Here is a 26457-nt window from a genome sequence, read left to right on the forward strand (position 1 = left end):
CATCCGCCCTTCCGCAGGCTGATTGACTAGTGACTACAACCACCAGCATTGCTGGTCATTATCCCTATTTGTACTCACCCCTCCCTACCCCGAAGTGCTGAGAGGCTAATGCAAGGTGTCATATAGCGCTTTACACACGCCCGAGTGACATAGATATGAAAGAACATCTGGGCTAAATAAAAGCCACTTCAGAAGAAACCAACTTTTTAAAATGTATTTTAAATATTGTAGCCTGTTTTCCGGGACCTCTCACGATCTAGATCCACCCGTCCGTTGCAAGCTCGGTGTGTGTGCGTGTGTGCTCTTGGGCAGTGCTGAACGATAAACTAAACATGATCTGTGAGCCTCGGAATGACAGAAAGCAGAGCTCTTTCCAGTCTTGAAGCGGTTACACACATTACGTTCTGTGGTGCTTTGGACGTTACTCAGCTGTTTGCGTGAACTTTGCCCCTCCATGATGACTGAGCTCCGATTGCAAAGCCTGCCGACCTCGTGCCAGGCTGGGGGCCGGTCCCATGATTAGGAAGACTGTTAATCATTGTGCAGATTAGGAGAGCGCCTGCCCGCGGCGGCTAAGAGAGCATCTGACAGGAATACACTCTTTACCTATTAATTGCGTTCATTCCACAACACCTCTTACGCAGCCTGCTTAGGACTCCTCTGTCGCTTCGGGCTGCAGGGGGGCTACAAAACAGTGCCGTGCAATAAGGAATCAGGCTCGTGTTTCACGCACCAATGTTTTTCAGTTTTTTTGTCATTTTTTTCAAATAATGGAACATCGTGTGCAGGCACTCAGGCCCATTAGAGCCGCGCTCTTGGGCTGTAATCCTTTGCAGCGGGATGTGTCAGAGCAGAGAGACAGGCATCGCTTTGAAGGAGCAATGGCGGGGAGGAAAGGGAGATAGTGAAGTCTTTCTCCGAGGTCAAGCAGAAATGCCTCGGAGAAACGCAGCGTCCTGTTCGGATTAGGGGGCGTGTTTTTCTTTCTTTCCTCTTCCCATTGGCTGGAATGTTTACATTCCAGAGGAGAGAAAGAAAGTAAAAACACGCCCCTGAATCCGAAAAAGATGGGGCTTAAATGGACAGACGCCCCTCTCCTCCAATGGCTGGCTTCCGTATAGGAAGCCAGCCAATGGAGAAGAGGGGCGGGTTCAAGCCCCGTACTAGAAAACATTAAATCTCGCGAGCGAGACTGCGCAAGTGCAGCCTTCGCTAGCGCAGCCTTCGCTAGCCGAGACCTAAAAAAGGACAACCAAATGTCAACCTGAGGAGTTTTTTTAATCCAAATCATCATTTACAGAAGATTTTATGCTGCTAGAGATGTGGGTGTTCGAGATCGCGAGCTTCATCACACTTCCGCAAGATGTCGATGGCGCATCCAAAATGACGTGTTCGCGAACACATGTTTTCTGTCGCGGTGGAGATTGACCTGTTCGCGACTGCACGCTCTCTCTCGCAGTGGCGAATGACGTGTTCGCGATCTCAGACTCTTGCGGTGTCTGATGGCCAGGCGTATGACGCGATCGCAAACTCTCACGGGATAGCGCCACTGGCTACCAACATCTCGTGGAGCACGCGAACGGATCAGAAAAGTCGTTGGCGAATGTGGGGATCCCGGTAAGGCGATCGCGTGCGCGAGAACGCATTTTCAAAGCACAAACATGGAAAAAAATCTCTGCTATGCTGCGAATCGTGGAAATTTTGGCATTTTCGCGCGCTCCGCGGATCGCAAAAATGTCAAAATATCGCAAACTGGAACGGAATTTGATGCCCACCCCTAGAGTTTTTTTGGGGGTATTTACTGTGTTGTATGAGTTATTGCACAAACACTTTACACATTACCTTCTAAGTTCAGCCTTGCTGCTCTGTGCCCAGCTAAGAGGGGTTGAACACAGGATAATTTAGGATTGTGTTGTGACTTGCCCTGACTAGGATTGTGGGCCCTACTTGGACAGGGTGCATACCTCTGCCAACTAGAGACCCGGTTTTTAACAGGCTCCATCTTGTATTATTTGTTAGGTCGTGTGATAATAATCATTTACTGGATAAGAAGGGAGGCATCTTGTTGCTATGAATTTAGCATTGTAGTGTGTCATGGGAAGAGGGTCTCACTCACTGAAGAAGAAACCTTCTCTGGTGTCTTGATTACTCCTTGAGTCCATATTACTTGATACATCAAAGAAGGATTGTATGCCTTTACTCTGCCTACTGCATCTTTACATTGAAAGTGCAATCTAGAATTTTTTCAGCTCACTTATGTATATTAACAATTAAATGTATCATTAAATGCCAATAGATTTTTGTGATGGACTGTGCATTTAAGCTTATCCAGTGTTTCTTTTTCTTAATCTAACAGGTGAAATAAATGCAGTAATAAACGAAAAAGGTAAAGCCATTAAACATCACTGGTGTAGGCAGTGATGTAAAAACAGTATGCCTCAAGATCACTTCCTATGAAGGCTAATGCCTTGCTAAAGTCTTTTTCTACAGCAGAAAACCCAAACGGCCCAATGAGGTCTGTACTTGTCCCTTAGGGATCAGCTGATATACATAGAAGACATAACGCTCTGACATACTAACGAAGCAAGTCTGATGAGGTGCTCATTATGAAGGAAGAGCTAACCTGGTACCGGAATGACACAAAGGAGAGAAACCGTATCACTATCTAGAATGTGGCACAACATTTATAAGGGGGAGAAAAAGCAAGTGCGACGTCAGAAACTTCATACTAGAGAGAAACCATATTTATTGGCTGACTGTGGAAAAGTTTTCTATGCAATGAAAGACCTAATGCAGCATCAAAATGTCCACGTGGAGGAGAAACCATATAAATGTACAGAATGTAATAAAGTGTTCCATTGGAAGAAGAATCTAAAGCTGCATCAAAAGATCCACACTGGGGAGAAACTGTATGACTGTACAGAGTGCGGCAAGGCATTTATTACAAATGGACAGCTAAAGCAACATCAGAAAGTCCACAATTGGGAGAAACCGTATGAATGCACTGAATGTGACAAAGCATTTATAACAAATGGACAGCTAAAACAGCATCAGAAAATCCACACAGGGGAGAAACCATATCAATGTACAGAATGTGACAAAGCATTTATGACAATTGGACAGTTAACACAACATCAGAAAGTCCACACTGGGGAGAAACCGTATGAATGCACTGAATGTGACAAAGCATTTATAACAAATGGAAAGCTAAAACAGCATCAGAAAATCCACACAGGGGAGAAACCACATCAATGTACAGAGTGTGACAAGGCATTTACTACAAACTCACATCTAATGAAACATCAGAAAGTTCACACTGGGGAGAAACCATATCAATGTACAGAATGTGACAAGGCATTTATAACAAATGGAGGGCTGAAGCAACATCAAAATATTCACACTGGGGAGAGACCATATCAATGTACAGAATGTGACAAAGCATTTATAACAATTGGAGGGCTGAAGCGGCATCAAAAAGTCCACACTGGAGAGAGACCATATCAATGTACAGAATGTGAAAAAGCATTTATAACAAATGGAGAGCTAAGGCAACATCAGAAAATCCACACTGGGGAGAAACCATATAAATGTACAGAATGTGAGAAAGCATTTATAACAAATGGAGAGCTAAAGCAACATCAGAAAATCCACACCGGGTTAAAACCATATAAATGTACAGAATGTGACAAAGCATTTATAACAAATGGAGCGCTAAAACAACATCAGAAAATCCACACTGGGGAGAAACAATATAAATGTACAGAATGTGACAAAGCATTTATAACAAATAGAGAGCTAACACGACATCAGAAAATCCACACTGGGGAGAAACCATATCAATGTACAGAGTGTGACAAATCATTTATAACAAATGGAGAGCTAATGCAACATCAGAATGTCCACACTGGGTGGGGAAACCGTATGAATGCACTCAATTTGACAAAACATAATAAATTGGGAGCTGAAGCCACATTAGAAAATCCACAACGGAGAGAGACAATTCAACTGCCACTGAAGGTGAGAAGGCATTTATTAGAAAAATCTCATCTTGTGTAACATCAGAAAATCCACACTGGAGAGAAACTCCATGAATGTACTGAATGTGACAAGACATGTATTGCTAGGCAAAGATTCATACTACATCAGAAATTCCACACTGGTGAGAAACGATATGGCTGTACTGAATGTGACTAAGCAGTTAATACAAAGCAAAGTTTAAAAACGCATCAGAATGTCCAAACTGGGGAAAGACCATATGTATTGCAAAAATACATCAGAAAGTTTACACATGAAAGAAACTATATCAGTGTGCAAAATGTGACAAAGCATTTATACCAAATGGAGAGAGACCATTCAACTGCACTGCATGTGACAAGGTATTTATTATAAAGTGAGAGTTAAAACAATATCAGCGTCCACACTGGGGAGAAACCACATGAATTTACAGAATGTGACATGGGATTTATTACAAAGCAACATTTAATACAAGATCAGGAAGTTCACACAGAAGAGAAAACATATCTATGTATTGAATACCACAAAGCATTCATAATAAATAGAAAAATCTACATGGCAAGAAATCCTATGACTGTATAGAGTGTAATAAAGTCTTCAACAGGAAGAATAAGCTAATGCTGCATCTACAAATACACACTAGGGAGGAACCCTATTAATGAATAGATTGTGTCAAGGGATCGATTACAAAACAAAATGTAATATAGCAGAATGTTCACACAGGAGAGAAACTAAATAAATGTATTGAATGTGACAATTCCTTCATAAGAAATGGAGGGCTAAAGCAACTTCAAAAGTCCACCCTGAACGCTGCACTGAATGTAGCTCAGCATTTATTAGCAATGGAGAGTTAAAACAACATCAGAAAGTCCCCATTAGGATACATCTATATGAATGTACTGACTCAATCAGTGGGTATTTATAAAGCGCTGCAAATCACCCATGAGGGTCTCAAGGTGCTGAGGGAGGAGTTGGTGTCCGTAGGGGGTGATCAGTTGAACAGCCAGGTCTTGAGTCCTTTCCTGAACAGATTCAGTGATGAGGCAGATCTCGGGTGCTGGGGAAGTTCATTCCAGGTCTTTGCCTCCATGTGGGAGAAAGAGCAGCCTCCGTGCCAGGTGCGTCAGACTCTGGGAGTGTGAGCGAGGAAGAGGGAGGCGGAATGCAGGTGTCTGGTGGGCTGGTGAAAGAATAAGCATTGGCTGATGTCGGCAGAGCCTTCCTTGTGGAGTGCCTATAAGCGTGGGTCAGTACCTTGAACTTGCATCTTTTCTGGACTGGGAGCCAATGGAGTTTTCTGAGGTAGGGCGTGATGTGGGTCTGCTGTGGGAGGTTGAGGATTAGCCTTGCTGCTGAGTTCTGTATTGTCTGCAGTCATCTCTGGAGGTTAGCCTTGATTTCTACATACAGTGTGTTCAGGTAGTCAAGCCATCTGGTCATGATGGCTTGGGTGATCATTGTCTGGTGCTGGCAGGAAGCCAGCTGAAGATCTTGCGGCACATGCGCACTGTCGGGAAGCAGATGGAGATCATGTTGATTTGCTTCTTCATGGAGAGCTTGTTGTCCAGGACGATGCTAAGATCACGGGCATGGTCGGTAGGAGAAGGGGAAGAAGCCAGGTTTTATTGACCACCATGCGTCGCTCCACGGAGATGCATGGTTACTGAAGATGAGGACTTCCGTCTTCAGTTTGAGGCAGTTGTGCTACATCCAGCCAGTGACGTTGGTCATGCACCTGTGTAATTTGCCTCTGGTGGAGGTGAAGGGGGTGTTGTCGGTGTTGGAGATGACTTTCAGTCCATGTGAACTGACTATGTTGGCAGGGGGGATCATGTAAGTGTTAAAGAGTGTGGGCTGATGGAAGATCCTTGTGGAGCATCGCAGATTATGTCCTTCGGCTGAGGAGTTAGGCGGGAGTCTGATTTTCTGACTTTTTCCAGGGCGGTAGGAGGCGATCCATTTGAAGGCATTTCCTTGGATTCCGATGTAATGGAGCTGGTTGATCAGGATCTGGTGGGAGACCATGTCGAAGGCAGCCAAGAGGTCGAGGAAGATGTGGGCTGTAGTCTCACCGAGGTAGAGGAGGGCTCTGATGTCATCAGTGGTTGCTATCAGGGTGGTCTCGGTGCTGTGATTAGCTTGGAAGCCAGACTGGGAGGAGTCAAGGAGGTAATTGTGCTCCAGGTGTCTGGTCAGATGACTGTTGATCATCCTCTCGAGGACTTTGTCCAGGAACAAGAACAGGGATATCGGTCAGGAGTTCTTCAGCTGCTCTAGGTTTGCTGAAGGAGTTTCCGTAGGTGTTTCACTTCTGCGTGTTTCCACTATTCCGATAAGGAGGTCATGGCAATGGATTTATTCAAGAGGTTTGTGAGCTCGAAGCAGATCGCCTTGTTCCTGAGGTTAAAAATGTGGTGGGGGCATTGATCAGTGGGTACCCCTGAGCGATGGAGTTCTTTATGGAGGTGGTGTCTTGTGTGGTGAGGAGGCCCCAGGAAGAGGGTGGGAGGGCAGAGTTGGTGTCAGTGGGTGTAAGAAGGTAGCATCTGTCACTGGTGGAGAGCTGAGGTTCGAAGTCCCTGTAGATGATGGTGATCCTCTCATGGAAGTAGTCAGTGAGCGTGATTCACAGATCCTGGGAGGGAGTGATGATATTCTCTGTGGCCGCTGGGTTGCTGAATTCCCTAACGATGGTGAAGAGCTCCTTGCTGTGGTTGGAGCTGATCTCTATGCAGCTTGTGAGGGCACTCTTCTTCGCTTCTTTAAGGGAGAGGTGGTAGTGGATGATCGATGCCCTGAAGGTGGTGTAGTGCACTGGATCCTTACTGGTATGCCATCTTTTTTCTAGTCAACAACAGTCTCATTTAGTGGTCTGAAGTTCTGGGGTAAACCAGTTGATCCTCTTTGCGGATTCTCTGATCTTGGTCAACATTGAGACATTGTATCAATTTTATCAACTCTGGGACCGCATACTTGGATTGAGATGGTCTATGATGTCACTGCTGGTTGTGGTGACAGAATAATACATCCAGTTATGTGTCCTGTTTACAAAGCCGACTCATGGTCACTAAGCAGCTTGACCAAGCCCTTTTCCTGTTCCAGAGCCTACTGTAATAAAGTGTCATGACAAACGCAACAGCGCTGTTCCACACTCCTGTCCGACATGGTTTCTGACTGGGCTCCCACCAAGTAACAATTATAGAAAACATAATACTACTTAACTGTTGGTGACTGGAGAGCCACCGTGGGAAGAATACGAAGATAAATCCTCAGTCCTTGAATGGACAGATGGGGCAATTGATAGGTCAGTGTTTCACCATCCTGAAGACATCGATACTTGGATAGAGGCTATAAAAAAACTGGTCGCTTCTCTTTTCTTGTTTATGAAAGGTTAACTGTGAATTCCACGGTGATCAAGGCTTCAATAGAGCAGGATTTATAAAGCATGGCTAATCACCCGGTACGGTATCCAGGCGCTTGCAGGGCCCGTAGGCTTATTTGAACACCCAGGTCTTGAGGGCCATTCGGAATTCCAGAAGTGAAGTGACGGTCTGGAGGAGTGTGGGGAGGCTGTTCCAGGTTTTAGCTGTGATGTGGGAGAAGGAGCGTTCACCACTTCTGCTTTGGTAGATGCAGAGAGTATGAGTAAGTGAAAGGGAGGCGGAGTGTAGTCTTCTCGATGGTTGGTGGAAGTTCAGGCTGTAGGTAATGTATTTGGGTCCTTGGTTGTGTAGAGCCTCGTGTGCGTGGGTGAACAGCTTGAATTGTCATCTCTTCTGTACATGGAGCCTGTGGAATTGCCTGAGATGGGGTGAGATGTGGGTTTGTCGGGTAAATCGGAGTATGAGTCTGGCTGTGGCGTTCGGTATGGTTGGAAGTCTCTGTAGGATGTGTGCGGCAATTCCTACGTAGAGGGTGTTGCCATAGTCCAGGCAGCTGGTGATGAGGGCCTGTGTCATGGTGCGTCTCATGTGTAGGGGTACCCACTTGAAGATCTTATGTACATGCGCAGAGTTAGGAAGCAGGCAGAGGAGAAGGCGTTGATCTGTGATTTCATGGTGAGCTTGTTGTCAATGTAGATTCCGAGGTTTCTGGCGTGCTCGGAGCGAGTGGGTGCGTGTCCTAGGTCTGATGGCCACCAGGAGTCATTTCATTGGTTGCTGCTGTTGCCAAAGATCAGTACTTCCTTCTTGTCTGTGTTCAGCTGCAAGCAATTGTTCTTCATCCAGTTGGCGATGTTTGTCATGCGTCTGTGGAAGTTGGTTCTGGTGGTGGTGGAGTCATCGGTGAGTGAGAGGATGAGTTGAGTGTCGTCTGCGTAGGACATTATGTGCAGACCGTAGGATTTGACGATGTTTGCAAGCGGGCTGCTATATGCGTTGATGGGTGTGGGGCTGAAGGATGAGCCCTGGAGGTACACTGCATTTGATCTCCTTGGGTTCAGAGGTGAAAGGCGGCAGATGGATGCTTTGGGTTCTTCCGCTGAGAAAGGAGGTGATTTATCTGTGTGTCTCCTTGGATGCCGATGTGGTGGAATCTTTCGATCAGTGTGTGGTGGAATATGGTGTCAAAGGCTGCTGAGCTGTCGAAGAGGATCAAAGCTGCTGTTTCTTCTTAATCGAGGAGGGTTCAGATGTTGTCAATGGCTGCGATCAGGGCAGTTTCGTAGCTGTGATTGCTGCAGAAGCCGGATTGGGAGGAGTCAAGTAGCTGGTTCTTCTACGGGTGAGTCATGAGTTGATTGTTGATGATATTTTCCAGTACCTTCACTGGGAATGGGAGCAGGGGGATTGGTCAGTAGTTTTTGAGTTTGCTGGGGTCGTCAGGGTTTTGTTTTTTTTAGACTTGCTCTCATGCTTTAAACAATTGTAATAGACGGAGGCACTCAAACAGTGTGAGAGCTAGAAAAGGTTTCCCCATCCATAATCACCAGCTACTAATCCTCGAGTAACCACCCACAGTGTCAAGACAAGTCATCTCTCGTCGATATGCAAGAAGGGCAGTATTCTAATACTGCTGTTATACCAAACACTACGGAACATCACTTAAGTCTGGGCATCAATGTGATTGATGCCTGTTTAGCTACCCTGCGGCTATACTGCAAAGCTCTGCTAAGGTTACTCATTCAATGTGCGTAGGGGTTTGTTGGGAGGGCTGTTTGGGCGACTATTACTAGAATACAGGTGGCACAGGGTTTCGGTGGTAGAAATATTTCTGATCTGACAGAAAAGCTTGGCAGAAAGAGGGAGGTCGAAACTGCAGCCACAACACACATGACTGGGGCAAACTCTGGATGTCAGCCTAGGCTACTCGCTCATAATGTGAGAGGGTGAATGACCACCACAAGGCCTGACTGGTGACTGCATACCTTAATAGGCCTAATGTGGAGGTTGCATTAGTTCCGGAGACGTATGCTGCTTCTGTGGGGTTTAATAATTTTCCAAAATCTGGAGCTCGTACCTCTAGTTCTTTTCCTCCATCGTTAGGGAAGTGGCTATATTGGTTAAACAAGGTTTACGGTTCAGGCCTCTGAACACGTTCTGTGATGGAGAGGGCCGGTGTGTGGTTGTATAGGGGTCGTTGGGTTCGGTACACATTACATTAATCAATACATATGGGCCGAAGTTCAACGATCCTGCTTTGTTTGTTGTTTTTTTTTCACTAAAGTTAGAAACAGGCTTGTGACCTCTTCCCTTCGCTTTGTAATATGTGGAGAAAACTTAAATGCTGCAACCTGATTTGGATAGCACCGGCAGCAGGGCCAGCCGACACACTGAAGTGAGGGAAGATCTATGGGATATTATACACCAGTGCAAACTGCTAAACTTGTACTGTGTTGAATGCTGTAATTCCAGAGTATACACATTCCATGCCGTAGTACATGGAACATCTTGCGGGATCGATTAGTGGTTAGAATCTAGAGCTGGGCTGGGTTGAAACTATAACACATTTAGCTATGACTGTCTGATCATTCTCTGGATCTGATGGCTTTGACCATCACCAGCTATCAGGGGATACATAGAATGTAGCAGCTGCGACCATCTGAGCTGTCAGACTCAGTCTTTAAACAGAAACCCACCAAGTGATTTTATCCTACTACATGTTAAATCAGGGCTCTGTGGCTACGCGGTGGGAAGCGTTTAAAGAGAGATTAGGGGTAAATATACCTATGTAAAAGTCACATGATATTAAAATTGCTGAGAGATACAACGTCGCACCCAGAGCAAGTGATATCATTGCTAGAATGAGAAAATGTGTTGCTTTTAATCCCTTGTGCCCTTAACACTGGCACATGAAGTCTTGTCATTGAGTCACCTGTCTGCTTTCTTGGTGACCCGAGTTAACGACTTCCAGGAAAGGATACAATAGGGGTGTTCTCCCTCCTGTAGGAATTCGCACTGGTGTTGGCCCAAAAGGCGAGCTTCAAAGCAGAAACCATATTTGAAGGGAAAATGGTAACCACTTGGGGGAGGAGCTGTTCTATTGTCTGGGTAGACAGGCTGGCAATAGGGACAGGAAAGGGGAAACCAGTTGCCAAACCACCTCTGAGTTGCGCTAAGGATTTGTGGATGTCAATAGAGGGGTTCTGCCTTATTGGGAGTGAATAGAAAGATGCACCCTAAGGTAGCCAGATGCCACACATCCCATAAAGTAGTCATCAGGTGGGAGGGAACCTGGTAGTCTATTGGCTACCAATATCATACCCTGCGGGCATTTTCTAAAGATTAAATAGGCCACCCCTGGCACACTGCACTCAGATCATGACTGGACTGGAAGAAGGAGTGCCCTGCTACACCAAGTTTCTGGGGAAAACAGGCTGCACCGATGCGAACTATACCTGCTGTACTTGGTGGCTATCAAAGGAGAAGGAACTATACCCTGCTAGTGGAGAAGTTGATTTACTGGCCCAGCCGACACAAGAGACTCCAAGGGGCACCTTGCTGACCTCTTTTTCGCAGCATAGTCACACAACAGTTGAAGAAGTCTGCTAAGGGCGAGTGATAGCCCAGATCCCCGGAGAGCTGCTCCGCATTGCTGTGCAAGGACCAGGACCTGTCTGTCAGAAGTTGCACCGGAGCCTACTTAACCCGGGAAGGTTGCCGGTGCGCAGCTTGGTCACCCAGTAGACAAGGTACAGCCCAGAGAAGGATTTGGCTGTGACAGTGGACAGCTGGCAATTCAGTGGCAACTGGACTTCTGCCAGACCCGTGAAGACCTAGAGGGACATCGACCCCTGTAGCCAGGATCACCTCACCAAACCTGTGGACCGAGGAACAGCTGCAGGAAGACCTCCTTCGACCACATCGTATCCACACCACCCTTGAGCATTTTCAGCATGCTGTATCCTTAGCATCAGAACCACTGCCTTAGGAATTCATTGCAACGAGGAAAAAGTGCCTGGAAGTGTCGGAATGAAGCTTCTTCTGTTGAGGTAACTGTTTCTGAGGGCCTTGCTGGTCCCCCTGACCTGGCTCCCTGCTGGAGTTGGTCACCCAAAGTAACTCTAACTGACTGCATTTCAACTAGTCTAACTTTTGGGTGAAAATAATTCTAAGTGCCAAATTTGGTAAATTTGCCATTGCTTATTTGTAGTTAAGTGAAATGTTCTGATTTACTATACCATGTAAATTCCAGATTTGCGGAACCCCCCAGTGGATCTTTTTCATTGTTGATTCTAGACTTCTATAAAATCTGCTTTATTTTTATAAATTGGTATCCGATTTCTTGTGTCTGTTATTTCTTCCTCAATTGTTTTGGTGGTTTCTTAAATGCTTCACACTTTTCCCTTTGTGTAAGCCTTGCTGTTAAAAGTCACAGCCAACCAGGGTTGAGCTAACGTTTAACATACTGATCCTAAAAGGGTCGGTAAGTTTATAACATGGTGAGGTCACAGTCACACACCCATACCATGTAATATACCCCATTTCCTCACAACCACACACCAACATTCTTTTACATCCATCACTCACAGCATTCCAGACACCAGTTCAGACATAGAGAGACTGGACACATGGAATATGACACAGATTCTAGACACTGATTCAGACATACAGGGAATACGAACACAGGATACGTCACACATTCTATATACTGGCGGAGACATACAGGGAGTGTGTGTTTTGTAAACAGTGGTTCAGTCGGGCCAGTGATCACGTATAAGCTCCTTTAAAAAAAAAAAAGGAAAAGTAATAGAAAATAGGTTCCGTGCATTTTTAATCCGGACTCTGTAATATTCAATGTGAGAAAATTGGAATTAGTTTAGTGTATAATGCGATTCATTTATTCATTGCAGTATATCAGGAGATTTTTCAATATAATCTTTTTGGGTTTGTAAATATCATCCAGTGCTCACAGTTAAGTAAAAAAAGATGCTCTATTGGGTGACAGAATAGTACAAACGGGCAACTCTAAAAAAAAAAACATAACATTGCACCCCTATCAATGAATTTACAGAATAAAACTAGGAGTTTAATATAGTTATGCGGTCAATGGCCTTTCGATATCAAACATTTGAGATCATCTTCAGGACAGGTGTGTGAGCACTTAATATCACTGGAAAACAAAGGAAATGAGGTTGTCAGGCCAGAGCAATTAATGACCTAATGCAGTTAGACAACATAATTAAAAAGGTGAATGATATTTAAAATGGGTAGGGCAGATTGGAGTTTGGTCATCACAGTGGTGATAAACCAACAAAAGTAAACCAAACTGAGTTGGCCCCACTTAATAATGAACTGATGGCAGTAAGGCATGAGTAGTGGTGCATACATCTAAATTCATTACTAATATAAGAGACAAAATAGTAGTTTGCCCGATAGTTAATTAGAAAGCCCCTCATGGAAATGGTTAATGCAAGGGAACTTACTGGTGCAACCAAGCTGAGTGTGCACCTATGCACTGTAGTAACTGGAGCTGAGTTAATTATAAGCCCCAATCTTGGGGGTCGTTAATGCAAGGGAACTTACTGGTGCAAACATGCAGAGTATGAGCCTACGCACTGTAGTGGCTCATGCCAAGTTTGATCTTGATGTCCCTGAAACATGTTAGGAAGGGGTGTCAATAATAGTCAAATTAGTATTGAGGCGTTCTCCATGACTAAAACAGAGATAGCAGACTTACTAGTTAGGGATCACTAGCTGATGTGGTCCGGGCATCAATGGAGGGAAATTCACATTTAAGGAGCATTTAGGTGAAGACCGTGGAACCGATCGTCGGGGAAAATTTTGAGGAACTGTTTAGCGGAAGAGGATTCAAGGGTGAGCCTCCCATAATGAAGCTATAGCAACGGGGAGAAAATCAGTATGGATAAGGACACTTGCAATTAATTACAAAGAGAGGGGGGAAGGAGGGGTTTAGGGGTGGAAGGGAGTTGGGCCTGAGTGCCCACCGGTTTGCGTATCTTTGAAGATGAGACTAACAGATCAGCTATCCAGATGGAGTATATGGGTCTTCCGGAAGTGAATTAAATTTGTGCAGGCAAGGCTGAGGACTGGAATGATACTTGCTTTTCCAAACAGCGCATGTGTGGGAATAGCGTGCGGTTAATGGGACAACAGGCAAGGAATTGAGAATTTGCCGTTTTTAGGTCGAGCCTAGAGCCATCGCTCATGCGCTGCTCCGTGAGGCATTTAGTAATTCCTCTGTGCAATGAAACACGCCTACTGCTTTTTGTTTGGTTGCTTGGCATGTCGTTATAAATCCCATTGTTTTAGTTGGTGCACAGGGTACATTTGTCCCGCCTTGTGGGCGTTTTGTCTAAGCCCAGGCGATTGCCCCTGCTACATGGATCCGTTCAGTGTTGATCATGTATTGGGCTTCGCTGCACTACTTTTTGTTTATTTTATGGTGTTTCGTGGGCCAACACAGCCTCACACATACCTTGCACTTCATCTTTAACAATGCTTGTATACGAGCACGTCACCCGTTTAATGACCATTGTTAAAGATGAAGTGTGGTGTATGTGTGAAGCTGCCTCTGCCATGTACAGCCGCTGTGCGAATGTACAACATTAAGAAACATTTAACATGAAGCGCCATGACCGGCCTTGAAGCTGCATTTTCCAACTTATAGCCTGCACTGTGCCCCCTTCACGGCCGGGCGCAGCGCTTCATGTTAATTTTTTTTTTATGTTGTACATTCGCACAGCGGCTGTACGTAGCAGAGGCAGCTTCACACATACACCACACTTTATCTATAACAGCTGGAGACTCGTCTGGTGCTGACGTCATCCGGCCGTGTTAGTGGAGCAAGAGGGAGGCCGCTGTCGGTGCAGAGGAGAGTAAGACCAGCACATGGGCGGGTGAGGAACGAGAGTGTGCTTGGGCCATGGTTTTTCAGAGACTGCTCACAGGACCACTTGCCTGGGTGGTAAGGGGTTATTACCAGAGTTCCTGCCCCCCTTTACAACGCTAACGCTAGCTCATACTCCACTGTAAAAGCCCCCTGTGAATCTGGATCGCCCACATGCAGAGTTGACCTGCCTGAATTCCCTACTCGGCAGTGACAACTGCTCTTGGTGCATTCCCTTGTTTACCCCCTGCAGCTGCCAACCTACTTACTGTACGCCCCAGCCTCAAATTTTATACAGACCAGCACAGCACTGGCACACATCAAACCAGCACTGTCACCTTCCTCAGATTTGTAGTTAGGAGGGGGACACACTGTCCCACACGATCTGCAGACAAATGGGGCGGGCGGAAAGACAGACGCCATCTGCAAAATGTATTATGCCCCTTGCAAGACAATCTACCCTCTGCGAGGGGGGTCTCCCGACGCAGGCCCTATGCCCGAGGAATCCCGGGGTGTTCTGGAGTGGAAAGGGGGGTTTGTGGAAACTTTTCTGTGAGGTTCTCCATTCAATGGATTGTACAACATCCTGCCCTGGCGCCCCCAGCAAATAACACGGGTCTCGGGGGTTATAAGGTTATGTTAGAGACATGCCAGTTGCATTCCACAAATTACACGCTATACTCCTAGTTTTTGCTCAGTGCCGAGTAGCTAGGTACTGGGGTAGGAGGGAAGCTCCTGCCATGAAAGAGTGGATCCAGGATTTCACTTTCTAGGAGCTGATGCCAATGGCGTCCAGGCCTAGGGACATCTGGGGGCCATTCTTGGAGTGGGAGCGCACTCGGCAGAGTGAGGGGGAGGGATCTGAACGGGCTCCTGGAGGCTCGTAGGTGAGTGCTTGACGGCCCCGGAGATGTTGGAGCATTGTAGTGGGAGGTGGTCCATACACTACGTATGCTTTCATATACGTAGGATTAGTGGGTCCTGCCTTGCCTGTTTTTCTTGGGCTCAATGGAACCTATTTTGTAACCTTTATGACCTCTGCTGTATAGTGTTTTATTGTATATCATAAGCATTTTCTACAACATACAGGTGAAACTAAGCATTTGATTTGTCATATGTGTTTCATAATAGTATGCAAATGGATGGCCAATGATAGACTGCAAGCAACTGGTGTTTTTCTGTTCTTTTTTGGGGGGTTTTTGTTCGTAATGTTTGTTACTTTATTACAAATGCCAATAGAGAAAATACAAAAAAAATAACACAGGTCTAGGGTTTTTTAACATGCTTCAAAGGACTTCATTCAACATGGGTGAAGCTCGGTAGCTGGAGGGCGCAATGGGGGGGGGGGGCTACCAGGGCACAAGTCCTATAAAAAGAAGTGGGGGGGGCTGACCAAGTAAGACAATATGCAAATGACCTCATGACGTCACAACATAGCGCTATAAAAGAAATAAAGTAGTGCTATTTAAATTATTTGTGTCAATACTGGGACAGACTAACCAATCTGACAGTCTTACAGCGTCTGCATTTATATACAGGGACAGAACAAAGGAAAAAGCTGCCTCTCGTACCTGTGAAGAGAAGGCAAGTTGGGTGCCTTTGTTTTCCTCTGTGGCATTTACATTTAAATGTAAGGTTCCAGGCAGCCCCCAGTCAGCATATACAAATGAAAGGAGGCTGGATGGCCCCATAAGTTCGACCCAGCTGGTGGTGAAGAAAGGCTCACTGGCTGCCTGCACATTGCTGCTGGGAATGGAAAGCATACAACGTATAGGCGCTGCTGAACGTGTCCCGGTGTCTGAAAATTACACTGGGACAAGTTCAGCATATTTCTGTGGGGCCCAACTTCTTGGCAGGGGGGACAGCGTCCACCCTGTGAAAAGAGTGGGGGGAGGCCGTGTACCCCCAATTCGAGCCCTGGGGGCTACCATTGTGTAGCTACATAAAAGTGAGTTCTATTCAATTAGTTTGGTTATTTTGCTAACAGCATATTGCTTGCGTAGGCTTGTAACTGAGAATGTAAAACTGCGAGGACCAAAATGCAAAGAGTACAGTCTCATCTTTGAGTTTCTTTAGGTAATTGAGCTTTCGGTCTAATGTTTTCCAGTTCGGGGACTATGGTGGTATCTTTATTATGTGGCCTTAATCTCCCATTACCTATTTAGAACAAAAAGATTACGTCCCTGTAGAGAGCCATCCGGGCTCTCCACTACAATGTTGCCAGTTGCACACACCGCATGCACACCTCGGGGCAGGCTCGAACCGTGCGGATAAATGAACGGCGCGAGACCGCTCGTGGTCTTCCCGCCTTAGTGCAGCTAACGAGTGTGGAGTGTTTTATTTACTGCGCTGCTAAGGCCCTCATATCCCCGGGCCTCGCCGCGCTACATTGGCAACGAGGCTGGTCATACCCCGTTGCACCGACTCTGCCCGTCATCCCAGAAACTAAGGATCACCCCGCGCCCACGTGTGCTGCTATCCGCGACCTTGGCTGTCATTCCAGTGCCTCTGTGGTGCATCTCACCTCACCCCAGCACCGTGACTCCAGCCAATTTCACGCCCTGCCTCTGACACGTCCAGCAGCCGCCGGCACGCTTCCCTGGACCAACTAGAGTGTGCTCAAGTTGGCGGTGTGCACTGGAAACAGACGCCAACACACCAGCGAGTCCTGTGGCCCAGGGTGGGACTCCCGTAGTGGCGCGCAGCAGTACTGCAGGCCTTAAGTGGCTGAAAGGAGCGGAGGAAACCCCCACGTGGCCCGTGCCTTCCCCTCTGCAGCACAGGGAGCCAGCCAACCCAGCAGGCCTCAAGTGGCCACAGAGGCCCATCACATCAGCTGCCCACATCTGAGGGCTCACTTTGCCACTGGATTCAAGATAGCCTGGCTGATGAGGGTTATGAACCCGAAACTGGTCCCAGGATGCTTGTTTCCGGTCCAGGGAAGACATGGCTTGGAAGTTCGGGCTGGAATGTTCCCATGAGGCACAGGGTCAGACTGATTTGCATATGGCCATGTCTGAACTGGGGTGGTGGAGTGTTCTAAAGAATGATAATGGATTGAAACCCAGATCAGTTGACTGGGGGTGAGTGTTTGATTTGCTCTAACACTCCGTCTATCATCCCCTTTGGTATTGCTTTGCTCGCCCTAAGTTGGCAGGGTATGCCCGACGTGGGTCCCTTGCTCACTTTTGCCACTGGATTCAAGATAGCCTGGCTGATGAGGGTTATGAACCCAAAACTGGTCCCAGGATGCTTGTTGCCGGTCCAGGGAAGTCCTTGCTTGGCAGTTTGGGCTGGACTTTTCCCATAAGGCACAGGGTCAGACTGATTTGCATATGGCCATGTCTGAACTGGGGTGGTGGAGTGAGCTAAAGAATGATGATGGATTGAAACCCAGATCAGTTGACTGGGGGTGAGTGTTTGATTTGCTCTAACGCTCCGTCCATCATCCCCTTTGGTATCGCCTCACATCAGAGGGAGGCCCAGCAGGCCCTGCACAAACCGCAAGGGCTGAGTGCCACCACGACTCAGTGCCACACCATACGGGGAGCATGCCATTGGCCACACAGCCCACAGACAAAGAGCAACCTCACCTAGGGGAGCAGGCCTAGCGCATCGCACCTCCCCAGGACCGACACACACTTGGCCACATGCCAGCCCACGCCCTACATCAAGGACCCCTAGCGCAGACGCTCCGTCACCGCAACCGTGCCCAAGCGTGCCCACGCCATGAGCACGCCGGCCACAGCAGGCGCAGCTGGCCAGCAGGCAGAAGTGGGCAATCCACACAGGGGTGCCAATGCACCACCCCCGGACACAGTCACACGGTTGTCTCCCCTCTGTTGCCCTTCAGCGAAACCGCTGACCCTGACACGGTGGCCCCATGATGGAAAGTGTGGATTGGACGCTTGAACCACTACTTCAAGGGTACCAGAGAGACAGACAGTACCATAAAAAGGTTGCTGCTCATATACTACAGTGGCGCGGAGATCTACGATCTATTTGAAACGCTGCCCAAAACAGGAAACAATGCCGATTATGAGGTGGCGGTCACCGTGCTCAACAGGCACTTCGATCCTCAACCAAACCCTAATTTTGAGCCTTTCAAGTTCAGACAGGCGTCGCAGTCGGACACAGAGTCCGGGGACATGTTATACATGCAGCTGCCAAAGAAGAAATACGCAGCCAAGTCATCCAGGGGTGCCGCTCCGCACTGTTACGGAAACTGATCCTTCGACACCCAGGGATCTCTCGAGGAGGAGGAGGAGGAGACTTCTGCAGTTTGGCTCGCGAGTGGAGTGGACCTGCAGCCGTAACTGAGCCGGAGCAGAGTTTTGAGCGGACCAAGCTAGCAGGGAGGGAAGGCTCCCCCGCTCCTCTACAGCAGGAGATTGTTACCCGTGTTACAGGTGTTACCAGTTACCGGCGTGAGCGGGAGATTGTTACCGGTGAGTCGGCGGGCACACCTGCGAGAGGAGGAGGAGACTGCTGCAGGTTTCGAGTGGAGCTGGGTTGAGCCGGGTTGAGCAGGATCGACTAGTGGAGCGGAGTGAAGGCTATCTACCTACACTCCCGCACTTCTGCTTCCCCTGTGCCTCTTTGCCCCCTTCTCCACAACAGCTTAATAGCATCCCTAAGCAGTACGGGCAGGCGGGCAGGCAAGACGGGTAGAGTATTTTCGGTGCCACCCATTATCCTGCACCACTGTGGGGTGGAGCGGAGGGCAAACAGCGTTAAAACAGCATCAGTGCCTGTGAGAAGACCAGACTGCAGGAGATGGTTCATTGCACATCAAAGAGTGGAAAATAAACGAAAACTGAGCAGCAATGAGCACCAGCTCCTTGCACGTGTTATCTACCTCTGAATTCAAGCGGCACCGAGTAAGGGCTGTTCTGTGCACTGTGTTTTGTGTAGCACCTGCCTAGTGTGACTTGGCGCAGTCGGCCGCGCTGGTGCTGAGCCAGGGTGGGAGCAGCGTGGTACCGGGACAGTGCTTGGCTGGGTCTGGTTGCGCCTGCAATTGGGGTAATTTGAGGGAACCAGAGGAAACTTGAAAAGTAGCCTGAGGCATCATCCTAGGGCTGCCCTGGAAATACCAACGGGTGTTGTGTTGGGAGCATCATAAAACTTTTTTTTTTTTTTAAACCTACAATACTTGTAATTCTTCAAAGGACCCTCCTAAAGACTCTTCAAGGTTTTACTTACAAAATAAAAATATAAACAGGCACAGCAAAGTATACCATGAGATCTGGTCGTGTACGAGAAGGCCCGACGCCCAAAGGAAATACAAATAAGCGTAAGCGGATTGCTAAGACGTTAGAGGGCTCCAGGGAAGAACCGGCAACTAAAACCAGGCCAGCTGTACAGCGTGCCTGCTCCTTAATTGAAATAATTACAGATATAAATCTCTCAAGCGAGCTAGCATTTATCTATACCAGAAAAAATCAAATCTCCAAAAATCTGCCAATCCCTTTTCCAACAAAAGATTTATACGAAATTTAGCTTTGTAAAAAATGCTGGTGACACTCTCCTTTCAAGCGCCAGAGAATTGCCAGGCCTTCAGTCACCTCTTCAGCCGCTACCATTCACTGGCTCGCAGAGAAGTGCTAACAAAAAAGGAAAGTTCAAGCACGTTAGTCGGCAACCCCAGGCCTTCGTATGTAACATCAACCCCATAATGCCAAAAGATACTGGAGGCTCAGGGCACCAAGTCCCCAGTCAAGAAAGCTGTGGTCGATACAGAGCTAATTCAAATACATGGGACCAACGAATCATATGAAATCTCTGTAGATGGACCAGCGGAAGGACAAACAGATACACACGAATTGCCAAAGGCCAGACGGACACTCTACAGCAAAAATGTAATAGGCAACTGCGCTACGACTGACGTACTAACGATCTGTGAACGGGGAAGCCTGGAGGAAATTGCGCAGGCAAGGAACACAAAGTACAAATACATGAAGGAAAGGAAGGAGTGGAATGAAGCAGAACTTTCCTTGGCACTTCCGGTGTCAACAACGAATGACCTAGCGATAGATTATAAAATGCTATTATCACCGGCATCAAAACAAGCAGAATATGATAGGCCAGCAAACCACTCCTGGGAAGACCCAGAAGCCTCTTCATATTTGGGGAAGGAAGAGTGGGAGGACCTACTGGCCGCCTACTCCAAGGACAAGTGTAGGAGCGGGCCTCCCGCAAATACTTCCAACACGACAATCGAGGTGAATCAAGAACACCAGGCTGCCAGGGAGACTAACGGGGATCAAAATGTTACAACAAATTTAGGAGGCCAATTGGGAGCTTCAAAACAAACAGATCACGGAAGTACCTGGCCAAGTGTGTTAAAAGCAGTGCAACTCCTGGTAGACGCTCTCCAATATCAATCTAATAAAATGGATGCACAACTAATGCTACTAAAAACTCTGGCTGTCGTTGTGGTGGCTATCGATGGAAAGTTAGGCACATTAAATATGTTTTTACAAAACCTGCACGGTCAATCGCAAGGTATCAATCAAAATTGTGGATGCGGCCCGATTATTGACAAATTAGCCTCCCTCCCATTAATGCTGAGTGACTTATGTACACAAATAAAAAGTGCTCCTCAATGTTCTAACAGCTGGCCTTCAGACGGGAAAGCCGGAAAAGAAAATCCATGAACCCATAGAAACACACTTAGCTAAAAACTCCAACGAAGGGAATTCTACGACTAAGATAAACCCAAAACAGAGGGTAGCAAAATTAAAACAATAGTAGGCCAAATGTACGATCCTCTATCGGGAGTCACTTTAGATAACAAAATGAACGCAAGGCAAAGACGTGCAAAAAGACAGAAAGGCCAAAATCAAAAAACAATCAAGACGGATTCATGCACCTTTTTGGGTTATCATCAGCACAAACTGAATATACGCATGAAAATGATGTCAATTTAGTAGGGATTCTTAAGCAGAACATGGAAGCTGCAAAAGGAACAAATCAAATTTCCTTTAGCTGGGAGAAAGAAATCGATAAAATGCAAGCATTTGGGAAAGCTGAGAATGAAGAACTAAAAGTCCTGCACCCAAAAGGAAATAGCATTAACCCTCTAATGAATACAGAGGAAAATGGATCTCTTGAACCTAACCAGACCTTGCCTCAAAATAGCAATTCCTCAACATCACTCATCGAGCAGCCAATGGTGAAAAGACTTTTGAGACAAGCCTAAAGAAATGTAGCGACCAATGCTCACAGAATAAGAAGTCAGGTGAAATAAAGAGAAGCGTGAATAAAGACACAAATGACATCCGAGCAGCCTTCAATATTCAAGCAACCCCTATTACACACACAGGGGCCCAATTGAGACAGGGAATCCAGGCACCTGCAGAACAATCGGGAATAACGTTAGATCCCCCCTGGCAGGGAATTGGAGGCCAACCGCTTGGACCAAGACAACAATTAATGCCTCAAAGTGCGGAAGAAAAAGTGGAATCCTCCAAACACCAGCCATTATCAGAAGCTCGAAGATACGAGCCCCCACCCCAATCCCCAGACAACCAAGGGACCATCAACTCAGAGAAATCAAGGAAGGAAACAAGTGCTATATGGTTTAGACCATACTATATCTCTAAAGGCAGACACGACATCCTGAATTAAGGTAATATTCTATAGTGTTATCTCGTATTCCCTCTCTGACTTGGACTTGGTTTCAATTGAATTCATCAAATATAAGGATGTTCTGGAAGGTGAAAAAACAAAAACAATGTGGACAACGTCATCAATTGTACAAAAAATACTACTAGAGGCCCACACATTTAAAAACTGGGGGATAACAATCACTCCTTGCATAAACCCAGGATACCCTGATTTGCTAAATCGGGAGAAAATGGGGGGGCTCAGGCCGCTTTGAAAAGATCTGGAATATCGGTGCTGAGAGGAGCAGTGGGGCACTGTAGAAGGAGCAATGAGCGATCTCCTTGTAACATCAGAAGGGACCAGGACTCTACAATATCACCAAGCTGGCAAACTGATCTAAGATGGATCGTAAGAACAATAAATAACCAAACAAAATGACAATACACCAGTTCACAACGAAGTGCCAGCAATTATGGACATTTATGAATATGTTCATGGAATGTAAACGGTCTAGCTAACAACATGATTGATCTAGATTTTGTTACCTACATAAGGTCATTTGACATTGTAGTATTACAGGAAATATGGCAAACAGACCCTCCGCACCTTCAGGGATTTTTGCTCTTTTTTTTACTAGTGAGATTAGGAGGGCGAAATATGGGCACCTCCAAGGTGGCCTAGTAACCTATGTTTCAGTCGTAAGTTGGACAAACGTCTTCAGTATCAATGGCAGTAAACCTTCTCACTTCGTCCTCAACATCAGATAAAGGGGGCATTGATCTTACTATGATCAATGCTTACGTCCATCCAAAACGGAAAACAAAGGCAGCAAAGGAACTATGCTATTTTCTGGAAGTGTGTATAGGGAAACGACTAACTACAGATCTTATGCTTACCGGGGACTTTAACCTCAATCTAATGGGTACTTCATCAGATGAAGTTCTTTTGCAAAATTCAATCTGGAACATCCCATAACAAGGGAAATCGAACAATTATACAACCAAAACTGGGAAGCAGATACTGGAGGAATTCAAACATTTAAACCTCAAGAGCACTAAATGGAACATCTGCTGGAGATAACCCCCCAGCAGCAACACATTGTTCAACAAAAGTTAATACAATACTAGATTATACCATCATCTCCCTACCTCTATTTCAACATATGATTTCATTTCAGATGGGCGATAAAGCTGACAGTGATCATCGTCCCCAAGAAATTGTGCTTAAAATAAGCAAGCCCAAATTTGAGTGATCTTTGGCTCCTCAAGAATCACTTTTTACCATCAATTTTAAAAGAATTAAGTTTGCAGCAGCCGCCGACGTTATCATGCTGGAAAACGCAAAACAACACTTTAGGTCAAGGGTCGGTTCAAGCGAAGTCGAGAAATGGGAGCACTTTACAGCAATCATGGCAGCATATGCTACCAGAACTAAACTACAGGTACAACCGAGTCACAGTAGTATGAAGTGTGCCTCACAAGATTATAAAAAGATCAAGCTCACCAAAAAATCAATTTACCATACATTGAGACATCTTCGGCTTAATCCAGCAGATAAAGTGAAACTTGAATTACTACGGAAGCAAAAGGCAATGTTAAAAAAAAAAAAAAAAATGGGAAGCTAACAGATCTGTGGAGGACAATCTCTGGGCAAAACTACATGCTGACACTAAACAGAGTAATAGTGCAATATTCTGGAACACTATAAACCAATTTATATGACCTTCGCATGATGGAGTTTCTTCTAATTTACAGAAGAAGTATGGGCAAGTAACTTTAAGAATCACTTTAATCAAGATACAGAACCTACGAGTCTGGAGCTAAAAACTGAAAATGCTTCAAAAAGCGTTATTACTAATAAAGCATTGACCGTGAGAGTTCATACAACCTCTGGCAAACCGAAGGTCAATTATTATTAATAGATGACGGTTTGATGAGCATAACCAACACCATTTAGCGAAAAATTGGAAAAGGAAGGAGAGAGGGGGCGCCCGGTCCGGCTGGAATTCCGCCTATCCTTTATAAACAAGATACGAACGAGTGGGCAGCAGCATTGGAACCACTGTTTATGGAAATAAGGTTCTTTAACAGACTGCCTGGCTCCTGGAAAGGATCAATTATTTCTCCAATTTTTAAGTCAGGGGGTAAGTCACTCTCACATAACTATCGATTAGTGGCCCTTATGGATAATGAGGCAAAGTATTTTGCAGGAACACTCTTGGAGGAGCTGCAGGCCTGGGCCAAAGAGAATTCTTTAATTCCAGCTAGTCAGACTGGCTTCGCCAAAACGACTGGAACAACCACAAATATTCTAACCATGGGAATGCTAATAGACAAGGCTGAATCAACGAAAATGCCCATTCATCTCTGCTTCATAGATTACAAGGCTGTCTTTGACCACATAAATCGTAACATCTTATGGTCCAAATTGAGCAGCTGGGGGATCCCAAAGTCTCTGTTAGACTTGTTGATCAGCCTTTGCATGGACACATGGGTTCAGATAAAGTTGGGCGATGGGTCACTTCTGTCAAGACGCATATTAACTAATAAAGGGCTCAAACAGGGATCCGTCTTAGCCCCCACACTGTTCAACTTATTTTTAGCAGATCTCGTCCCGATATTAAACAGCTGTAACTCTCACGCTCCCAGGTTAGGTGAGTTATCACTACCGTGTCTCCTCTATGCGGATGATAAAGTCCTGATCAGCCATACACAAGTAGGCTTGCAACATCTTGTGAACGCTACGCAGGACTGTTCTAAAGTAAATGAGCTGACTATAAATCTTGAGAAAACAAGGACAATGACGGTTAGCAAAAACAGAGGAAAAAACAGCTACCTGGTTTTGGGGCCGAACCCATATTGAGGATGTAGTTAGCATATAAAGATCTAGGAGTGAAGATTGACAAAGGCGGCCACTTCACTGCACAGAAAGCCAGTATTAGAGGCAAAGGCCTTGCTTTAGCAATCTTTTTAAAAACATTAAATAGTAAATTAACTGGTAGTGGCAGTGGTGAGGGTTTGATTATATTTGAGGAAGCTTGGCGCTCAAGCGTGTGCGAATTCGTGTCACAAAGATCAAGAATGTCCGGTGCTACCAGGTCAGGGGGGACAAACCCAAGGAAATTACCCCTGCAAATGAGTAGGTCATGGCCCACATCAACAAAATGAAAATGAAGTCCTGTGCACACGTAAGAATGATTAATAGTTTCTGGGTGTGTCCATCACACTCAAGAGAGTGTCTGAGGTTTCTTGTTATGAAAACACATAGGTCGACATCAGGCGTATTGTGAGCAAAATTTCTTTATAATAGTGAGTTCAGACCAATACAACAAGAAAATAATCAGCCGACACGTGTTTTGTCACAACGTGTAGCTATTGTGACTCATCAGGGCTAAGAAGGACAAAGGAACAAAAGAAGAAATATAAGAAAATGCAAAATAAAAAATAATATAAACTGGAACACATTTGGCCACTGTCTTAACGTTGTGAGAGACATAAGCTGTGGAGAATTAAGTGACCTGGAAAGATTGAACATGAACTGGCAGACTATAAAGACGGTGCTTAAAGAGGGTGTCTAAGCGATATTGTCGGGAAAACTATTCCTCGTGAAGAGAGCAGAAAAGACACCACAAGGGAGACTTGTGGGTGTGAAAGGACAGAGGAGTGACACGGTTCTACAATAATAAGTGATGATCGTAGATGTTGTACCGTGAAGTGTACGGCATGTGAAGCAAGGAGTCCTATGTATTGATAATAACAGAAAAATAGACATAAATCCGGCAGAAAAAAAGCACATGTGGCTACTCATGGGAAGAAGGGTGAAGGGTAAAATTATATATCCTGACATGGGAATGAGAGTGAAGTACCGCGTGACGTGCAAAAGAATGCTGGGTAATTAGAAGTGAACATGGAACACATACACGAACGAGCAATAAACAATCTAAGAAACATTTCTATGTGCCAAAATAGTGAAGGAAAAGTTGTTTCCGCATCAAATCGTCATGCACGTAGCATTGGTGGTCAGAAGCTATAGCAGAGTGACTGTAGTAACAAGACGGTTGTGAGTAAGTACGGATTACGGAAACCATTCTAGCAGAATATTTTAAAAGGCACAAGATGTGATTGAAAGGGCAGAATAAGTCTCTATATGCCCCCAACGTGACATCAACAGTATTAGATCAGATGAAATATTGAGCTAAGTTGAAAAAGTGTGTGACAACACAAAATATGGTTCAAAAAGTGGAATAACTTGAATCATGGCATAACACGTACACAGGCACACCTGAATAAGGGGTGCTCTAAAGTCACTTTAAAACCACAAACGTCGATGTTGAATGAGGAGCATCAACGCTAAACATTATCAAAGGTGAGAACACAGTAAGAATCAAAAGTAAAAAAGAGAGAAAGGTAGAAGAAATGAGGGCTACCTGCTATGGAGACGTGAATATGTCAAAAGGCAAAACGTGGCCGGAACCCCGGCGTGAGGAGTAGAGTATCTCCCCTCGGGAGAGTAAACGGTGGGGAGCTCAAACCGGACGGGTAC

At 45.8% G+C, this 26457-nt stretch overlaps 1 protein-coding gene across 3 annotated transcripts in view; it reads left to right on the top strand.

The window, feature by feature from the left end:
- The window catches only part of LOC146822436 (uncharacterized), a 146319-nt gene that overhangs the window by 59004 nt on the left and 60858 nt on the right, over positions 1-26457 (top strand). For all 3 annotated transcript variants that reach the window (XM_085613541.1, XM_085613540.1, XM_085613539.1), the window contains one exon: positions 2357-4017. In XM_085613541.1, the coding sequence (XP_085469667.1) occupies positions 2635-4017 (1383 nt within the window). In that variant the 5' untranslated portion in view covers positions 2357-2634. The remainder of the gene's footprint in view (positions 1-2356; positions 4018-26457) is intronic.

Source organism: Triturus cristatus, chromosome 6, assembly GCF_964204655.1.
Source record: "Triturus cristatus chromosome 6, aTriCri1.1, whole genome shotgun sequence".
Classification (NCBI taxonomy): Eukaryota; Metazoa; Chordata; class Amphibia; order Caudata; family Salamandridae; genus Triturus; species Triturus cristatus.